Source organism: Eurosta solidaginis, chromosome 5 (genome assembly GCF_040869045.1).
Source record: "Eurosta solidaginis isolate ZX-2024a chromosome 5, ASM4086904v1, whole genome shotgun sequence".
In the NCBI taxonomy this organism is placed as follows: domain Eukaryota; kingdom Metazoa; phylum Arthropoda; class Insecta; order Diptera; family Tephritidae; genus Eurosta; species Eurosta solidaginis.
The window spans coordinates 104,625,665-104,634,352 of record NC_090323.1 but is presented as its reverse complement, the minus strand read 5'-3'; the positions used below and the strand labels follow the sequence as shown (position 1 = coordinate 104,634,352).

The following is an 8,688-nucleotide window of genomic DNA, read 5'->3' as shown; positions in this document are numbered from 1 at the left end:
AAAAGTATTCAAAGTTATTACTTTTTATTTTTCGATTACTTTTGATTTTTTTAAATTATTTTTGATTGTTTTTAATTTTTTTTAATTATTTTTGATTATTTTTTCCGCTTTGTTGAAAGAGAAATTCTCCTTTGTTGCATGCACGTGATAATTTCTACATACATACATTTTAAGATGCAATAGTAAATCGTAAGCGCTTATCGAGGCGAATATATATGTACATACATGCATCATATAGGGCGAATGGTATATGAGCGTTGATCTAAACATATTCTCCGGTAAGTATACACGCATGTGCATATTTTACTACACTCATTATATAAAATAATGTGGGATCGAAAACGGCGGTTTTTCTAATTGCCCAGACAATATGTAAAAAAATGTTGGATTCATAGGTTGGCATCCAAACGCTTTCATTTAGCAACGATTCTTTATGGCTTCATCCTTAAGTCTAGCCAATTTTGTTATATCCAAAATAAATATATCCACCATTTTGGATAACGTTATGGCTATGCACTGATTATTTTGTACATACAAGTACATTGCTGGATGTAACGGTATATCGTGAGCGCTTATCTAGGCATATGAGTACATACATACCCACCTACAAATTATCATGTCTATAGATGTATCCGACGAATACCTTGCGGGGGAGTGCGTATTGTTTTACGACAAAACAATATGCTCGAACAATATGTATGAGTAATACTACGTAGGTTGATAGCTTCACTTCCAACTGGAGCGATCCTCTAAGTTGTCATTCATCATCATGTTCAGTTGTCTACCCAAAGGTTGTTATATCCCAAATAAATTTATTAACATATGTCCATGTACATTAGATTGAAACTTCTTTTTATTTCCTTATGATTACGTCTAGGATATTTCGTATACAATTTTAGGTTTTGCATAGTGAGCCTGATTTTTATTACTAACAATGGAAATTCCAAACACATTTGTTTGCCTATCATACATTTTTTTTTCGACATGGTTGGATATTTTCCAAGAATATATATATATATATACATTTTAAAAGTCTATAACAGCGCTCGGCTGCTAATACGTGCCCTAAAAGACTTAGATTGACCTCAGTTTTTTTATATATTAGTAAAAATCCGTTTTGTGATAAGAAACTACTATGTAGATTAGTATTATATACTTCATTACAGCAAATACAAAAAAAGTCCCCCCGCCCCATGGAACCGATCCTGAGAGTGCGGGAGGAATTACTTAAAGACAAATAATGAGATCACATCTCTTTTTGCAAATTATGAAATATGACCTTGGCCATTAAAATTTTTATGAATTAAATATACAGAAGATAGTGCAAAGAATGAAAACAACAATGTTGAGAAGATTAAGTGGGAACACTTGGGTGAACCAAAGATGTCTATACATGTACGTTTGTAATGCAGTCTTAAATATTGTATGTATGAATATGTATGTAAAGAGGTATATAGCTAGCATTAAATTTTAATTAAATCCTAACATTAATGTATATACATACTTCCAGCTGTCAAAAATTGGTTTGTTAATGCAAATTAACTTTACATTCATTAACGCAAATTAATTTTACTTTCAATGCATATGAGCAGATATCTCTTAATGTTTTGGCTTAGGTGTAGATTAAGGTGATTCCAGGTAATTTTATATATGTAAGTATGAAAGGACAGACAGAAATTGAATTGGCGGTAAGTATTGCTCGCACAATTATTTCATGGAATCTAAATTTATCACGAAATTCTTACTTTATATAGTAATTTTAAGCAATCTCAATATGCATGTGCAGGTATGAAATAAAATGATAATCTGCACGGGAATTATCCTGATGGGTGATCGCTGATTATCGAATCACGTTCCCGTAATCATAGTCGCTTTGATTTATTAAACGATAGTATTTAATATTTGTTACTTATCCTTTCGTTTTTGATTTTAATGTAGTTTTGAACTTAATTTAGCAAAGATGTATTGCCTTTTGCTCATACGGGCACGCTTTGCACATTTAAGTGCTAGGTGGGGGACGATCAACTGCAGGTATGTGGGGCGAAGAACACAGGAAGAAAATAATATAAAAACACACACAAGATTGATAAAGAGAGAGTATGTGGCCTTATACATATGTGGAAAATAGAGCTGCCACCGCTCTTATTATGTTCAAATTATTTAGCATTTTACGATAAACTAGCCTTTGCCGGCGGCTTCGCTCGCACTAAAGGCCACAAATATGTAATGTCAATTTTGTGATTCACAACTCGAACTGAATTTTCAGTTGTAATTTTAAAAGTTCCTTTATGATTCAAATCATAAACAAAGAAATTTTTAAAATTAGAAAAATGGTCGCTGCAAATTAAAGACACATGCAACACATGCTCCAACAATTTTTTCAGTGTGGATTTAACGATATATGTATGTGATCTGAAGAAATTTGGAAATTCCTCCATAATTGAAATTTATAAATAAAAGCAGTTATAAAACTGGTAAAATTAGTCGTTGTTTACGTGATTGGTATCTTTTTTATTTGTAGACTGATACATTTCTTTCTAGGCTCACGGCAACACTGCCAACAAGTCTGAAAAGGATTTCGTTTTCCCACGATTGTATACGAAACGTGCATTAGTACGTTTTTCTACTACTACTCCTCTAATGCTACTACTTTAAAAATACTTTTTTAAATACTTTTATGTATATATTGATGAATGAATCGGCTTGCATATAATTAAACTTATGTGAAGGCGAAATGAATGTCAATAATGTGCTGCTTAACATAAAGTCGACTTCAGTCTATGGTTATTCCGTTTTTCGTATTTCTTGCCAAAAAATGTATGTTTTTGTTTTCGTACTATTGCAACACAGTTTGGGAATTGGTTTTCGAGGTTGAGAGAGAATATTTTTATATCAGTTTTTTAGTGTTTCCGCAACCTTCTTGCGGTGAATATCGTTTGAGACCTGGCGTACGATATTTCCAATGTATTTTTTTACTCTCCTAACACCTCAAAGCACACAAACGTCTCACCTAGCACTCGCTGGCACTGAAACTGATTTAAGAGCCGAAAATAGACCCATCCCTGATCTTGATGACCAATGCCGATGGTATTTTCTTTTTTTTTTTTTAAGTTTTGAACTTCGCTTTGCTTTGTAAATAGAAATGAAAATAGTAGTCACAAAACTGATTCTCAATTCTTTCAGTTGCAGCTCAGCTCATTCTCAATTTCTTCTCTCGCATGTAGTTGCCACACTTGATTGTTTCGAACAAAACTTCTAGTATAACTAAATGTTTGACATAACATTTTAAATAGAGAACTTGCAAATTATAGAAAAGTAAAGAATCAAATCGCAGGAAGGTAATTCACCATTGCAGTAATTTTACATGTAATTCGGCAAGTTTAATTTTCGTAACACTTTAAGTTGAAAAGATTCCAAAACAACTCAAACCTTTATGTTGTCGGAAATATCAACATTAAAAAAGGATGTTTTTTATTCAGCCCTATTCTGCATTTCGATTACGTCCCCGTTCTCCGTTACGTTCAAGTCGAAGATAGGTATTCTACACTACGGCGTAATCGAAAGAACAAGAGGAAGAGTGATCAAATTTTCGAAATCAGCTGTTTTGCGTGGAATGTGTGAAACAAGAACACAAAAATAGAAAAATATTTATCAGAAATTGTGAAAAATTGCTAAAAATTGTGAAAAAATAGTAAAAATATTGTGAAAAAATTATAAAAAAAGAGCCAATGGAGTCGATCGCAGCAGCTTTATTGATGGAAGAGGAGGACAATGCGAGACAAATGGCTGGGGCTAGGGCTGAGAGACGGAGATTGCGCGATATCTGTAATCCATTTCAGATGAGTGAAGAATTGTGAGAATCTTGTTTACCAGTGTTCAATGTTTTTATATTTGCTTTATTTTTTAGATTCAGGAAGAACTTTAGGCTAAATAAAGATGCCTTTAAATATATTTTGGATATTTTTACCCCAGAAGCACAATCAAATTCATTGTCTTCGCTTACGCCACTTAACCAAGTAGTGGCCGCTCTAAGGTTTTTCGCAGAAGGTACTTATCAGCACGGAGTTGGTAAAGATTACAATGTTGGAATGGGACAACCAACCGTTTCCAAGTCATTGTCGCACTTTCTGAATGTAATGCAACGAAAGCTTTGTCATGAATGGATTAATTTTGAGCAAACAGAGGAAGAAAAATTGCAGGCAAAGCAAGTATTCTATACAAAGGCTGGATTTCCAGGGTTTATTATGTGTGTAGACGGAACACATATAAAAATAACTACGCCAAGTAAAGAAGATTTCCTGTACTACAATAGAAAAGGATTTCATAGTATCAATGCTATGATAGTGAGTATTATTTTTAATGAAGTGGAGATTTTTGCGTAAATTAATTACCTACTTTTATGAAAAATTTTAAGGTATGTGACAACGAAATGAGAATAAGAAGTATTGATGCCAGATATCCTGGATGCAACCATGACTCACACATATGGGGTTAAGCAAAATTAATGAGTACATGAAACGGCGATATGAGGAAGGTGAAAGAAATACGTTTAATTAAAATTAATACAAAATTAAAAAAAATTAATTTAAATCAATAATTTTATTGACAGGTGATGCTGGATATCCATTGCTACCTTGGGTAATGACTCCTTATCGGTCTGTTCATGAAGGAAGTCCACAAAGCAATTACAACATGCGGCACTCCAAAACCAGGAATATTGTAGAACGAACGATTGGAGTGTTGAAGAACCGTTTCCGTTGCTTATTGGGTGCTAGACAGCTGCATTACTCACCTTTAAAAGTTAGCAAGATTATAAATGTTGCTTGTGCCCTCCACAACATTTGTATTTATTATAGAGTGGAAGATTTAGATAGCAATGAATTGAACTTTGAGAGTTCTTATGAAGATCATGACACTAACGACGAGGATTATTCATCCATAGCGAATGGTATACGTAATAACATACTTGCTTCTTTTCAAAACAGATAAAGATACAAATTTATTTTCATAAAATTTCATTTTTAACTTTATTGATTCTTCATCTATTTAAACAATTATAATTAGTTAATATTTCATTGTATATGTTATGTATATTTAAATATTTCAGTCTTTTGATTATTCAGTCGTTTTACAAATATAAAAAATTAATAAAATAAAGGAATTTGTTTTTTCTTTAAGCTTAATTATTTCCTTCATAGTCAGGGTGCTCTAATTGCAGCATCTTCATTTTTATTTCAGTTTTTCGCTGTAACAGCTCCTCTTTAATCCTGTTGTGTCTTTGTTGTTCTTTAAATTGTTTCGCTGCAGTCTCCGCCAAACTTTCGAGCGATTGATTCATTCGCCGCAAATATGTACACATTTTGTCCATTTTATTCAAAGAATTTTCATGGAACTTCGTGGCATTTGTATAAAATTCACTCTGAATGTATAATTGTTCTTGCAGCAAGGAAGAAGTGGTCTCTTTTACTGCTCTTCTTTCCCTGGGCTGGCTACTTGCTCTGCTAGTGGAAGGTAGATTATCATCAAAGGAACGGTTGGAAATGTCCATTTCAGACAGCTGTTCATTTTCAACCGCTACCCTTCCACCGAAATCTTGCGCACCTCGAACACCGCTTGTGCATGTTTCCAGCCCAGTTAGCCCTATAACTTTCTCCTCAAGTGGACTTATGCGTTGGATTTTACACTGACCGCCACCGGTGCCCATCATTTCCTTTTTGTTGCTAGAAAGCTTGCGTTTTATGTAGCACTTCCAATCGATCCATACCTGCAATAAATCATTGCATTTATTTTCAAACAATTAAATTCTCGGTAATCTCTTACCTTTTTCCAGGCAGTAGAATCCTTCCTTGGCGGACCAAGTGCATTTAGTGTACGCGCGACCTCCTCCCAAAACGCTTGTACCTCTTCTTTTGGGCGCTTTTGAAATCCTTGGGCGATGTCCCTCTTACTTTCCAACATTTCGGCAAGTTTCTCAAATTGCCCGGGTGTTGTTGTTTTTGACCTACAAACAATCAAAAAAAAAACCACCAGATTATCAAACCAACTGAAAATTTTTATTTTAAATTTATTTTACAGTGATTAACAAACATTTAACTTACATTTTTTATAAATTTTTATCTTTTAAAAGCGCGCAAAACACAAATTGAAATTTTCTACGTCAACAAATTTGCAACGGAGAAAAACGGAACTACGATCGAAATGCAGAATACACAAAATCGAACGATTAGAAGTTGGATCGAAAGAGATTGGAACACAGAATACCAAAATTGCCAAATCGAAAAAATTCCAATCCAAGTCGAAATGCAGAATAGGGCTGATTATCTTATTAGATTCGTTCGCGTGAGTGAATATTCGTAAAAACTTGAACAACGTGTTACTAACTTTGGAAAAATCCGGTTCGTTCAAACAAAACTTTTGCAACAAAAGGGCGCAATTTTGCACTTCGCTTGGAGAAGTTGCAAAATTGTACCCGACAAATAGGTGTCTCGGTATATCATAATTTTTTGCGCAGCAAATTCAAAAAAGGGTTTTTCGTTTTGTATTGATAACTGAAAACCAGTTTTTTGTTGTTTTCCATTTTGTGTGTTTTTTTCGATTTGGCGGTTTTCTTAGTTTGGTGTTTTTTTTTTTTAACAAGTGGCACCATCGTCATAAGTACGAAGTAGAGAGCGCAGTGAGTGTAAAATTCTTTTTGAAATTTGCTCGTGTATTGACTGTTGATCGCCGTTGAAATGACCAGTGAGATCAGTTGTGTTAACAGAAATATCAGTTAGATTGATTAGGAATCTGTCATTTTACAGAATTTTGTTAACTTAAGAGCGACAATTTCTCTTCTGTTGAAATGACTAAACTAATTTGTTCGCTTGACAAAGAACTCGGACGAATTAACCATAATTTGATCAATTTCACAGAATCTCCGTTAAGTCAAGAACAACAGAACCGAATTTGTTGATTTTACTAGCACCATTTCTTTCAGTGCAATTGAAATATCACAATGTTTTCCATGTATGGTAATTTGTGAAGGGTAAGGAAATATATATCAATGTGCAAACACAGTCAGAAAATTAAAAAGTTAATTATATGGTTTGCTGGTTAGAGCTTTTATGGTCGTTTTAAATAAGTGCACTTTGTTGTTTTTGTGTTACTTTGACGCGTTTCGGCGCTTACTGCTGTAGCATTATGCGTCATGCCCACCTATGCAATACATTTGCGGCATTACGCACCATGAACTTCTATGCCAATACATTTTAGTAATAACATAATCATATTACAATATTATGCGACATAAATTACATTGACCTAACACAGCGGTTAGCGAACACCAATGGAATGCCGAATATGAAACCCTTGTCAGTTCACATATAACAAATTCTGCTTAGTCACACACTCCGGTCAATACACTGCCGATCGTCAATGTTAGTTTGTCACCAAAATATTTACATACAACTAATAATGTGAATTAACAAAATATTCACATACAAACATTTTACAGGAATATCAATCTGCTGACTTTGCAATATGCATACCTGTAGATTTGTATTAATACTATGCATACATGAATTGAGAAGTTTCCTTGGGCTGTGCACATATTACCGCAGATTTGTACCAAATTTTTCAGCTACAAAGCTATGACTTTTCCATTGAGCATCGGAAAGGTAGTACCCATGGTAATGCCGACGCAATGTCGCGAAGAACATGTATTTTGGAATGCAAGCACTGTTCAAAGGTCGAGGCTAAAGAAGACATTATAGATGTCCGGCTAATGACTATAACGTGTACGGATGAATGGGACAAGGAACAACTAAGAAAGTGTCAGCTAGAAGATACAGATCTGTCACATGTTATGCAAGGGCTCGAACGAAACGAAAGACCAAATAGAGAGGAGATGTCAGCAGAGAGTCCTATTGCGAAGTCATATTGGGCACAGTGGAACAGTTTAGAATTGATATCCGGTTGCTTGCATCGAGTATGGGAGAGTGAGGATGGTCAATGCAAGAAGAAACTGATAGTTGTTCCCAGAAAGAGGATTTCTGACGTGCTTAGCGAGCTGCATAATGGTCCAAGCGGAGGTCATCTTGGAATCACGAAGACGCTGGAGAAGATTAAACAGAGATTCTATTGGGTTGGTTGCCGTCAGTCGGCCACTGAGTGGATTGCGAACTGCGAGGTTTGCAGCAGAGCGAAAGGGCCCAAAACGCGAAGTCATGGCCAGATGAAGCAATATAACTCAGGTGCGCTATTTGAAATGATCGCTATGGATGTCGCAGGTCCATTTCCTACTAGCAGCTGCGGAAACAAATATGTACTGGTGGTTATGGATTATTTCAGCAAATGGCCAGAGGTATACCCAATCCCAAATCAAGAAGCGGAAACAGTAGCAGAAGTGTTTATAAACAATTGGGTTGCAAGGTATGGTGTACCAATAGAGTTACATTCTGACCAAGGCAGGAATTTCGAATCAGCTGTGTTCCAGGAAATGTGTATATCATTGGGCATTCGAAAAACACGGACAACTGCATTGCATCCTCAGTCTGATGGTATGGTGGAACGTTTCTATAGAACCTTGGAGGAGCATTTAAGGAAAGTAGTAGACAAGTACCATAAGGAGTGGGATAACCGCATACCATTACTCTTGATGTCTTACCGATCAGCAGTGCATCTGACAACGGGCCAAACCCCTGCAAAAGT

At 35.1% G+C, this 8,688-nt stretch overlaps 2 protein-coding genes across 2 annotated transcripts; one reads left to right on the top strand and one right to left on the bottom strand.

Annotated features, from left to right (window-relative positions):
• The first annotated feature begins 3,629 nt into the window (after window positions 1-3,629).
• LOC137251699 (putative nuclease HARBI1) lies at window positions 3,630-5,213 on the top strand. Its single transcript, XM_067786466.1, has 4 exons — window positions 3,630-3,853; window positions 3,908-4,343; window positions 4,415-4,534; window positions 4,610-5,213. Exons 1-3 carry the CDS (start codon window positions 3,729-3,731, stop codon window positions 4,493-4,495), a joined length of 642 nt encoding a protein of 213 aa, XP_067642567.1. The 5' UTR covers window positions 3,630-3,728; the 3' UTR covers window positions 4,496-4,534; window positions 4,610-5,213.
• On the bottom strand, window positions 4,681-8,097 carry LOC137251698 (uncharacterized). The gene is made up of 2 exons (XM_067786465.1): window positions 5,821-8,097; window positions 4,681-5,764 (listed from the first exon to the last, which is right to left on the bottom strand). The coding sequence occupies exons 1-2, from the start codon at window positions 5,956-5,958 to the stop codon at window positions 5,180-5,182; spliced, it is 723 nt and encodes a 240-aa protein (XP_067642566.1). The 5' UTR covers window positions 5,959-8,097; the 3' UTR covers window positions 4,681-5,179.
• Between the last annotated feature and the right edge of the window lie 591 nt (window positions 8,098-8,688).

What these genes read in the sequence shown, in the direction of transcription:
- LOC137251698 (XM_067786465.1), bottom strand. Translation starts at nt 5,958, where the DNA reads ATGTTGGAAAGTAAGAGGGACATCGCCCAAGGATTTCAAAAGCGCCCA. An exon ending in ATTCTACTGCCTGGAAAAAG is followed by an intron (nt 5,765 to 5,820) that starts GTAAGAGATTAC and finishes GATTTATTGCAG; the next exon opens with GTATGGATCGATTGGAAGTG.
- LOC137251699 (XM_067786466.1), top strand. Translation starts at nt 3,729, where the DNA reads ATGGAGTCGATCGCAGCAGCTTTATTGATGGAAGAGGAGGACAATGCG. An exon ending in TTTCAGATGAGTGAAGAATT is followed by an intron (nt 3,854 to 3,907) that starts GTGAGAATCTTG and finishes TTTATTTTTTAG; the next exon opens with ATTCAGGAAGAACTTTAGGC. An exon ending in ATAGTATCAATGCTATGATA is followed by an intron (nt 4,344 to 4,414) that starts GTGAGTATTATT and finishes AAAAATTTTAAG; the next exon opens with GTATGTGACAACGAAATGAG.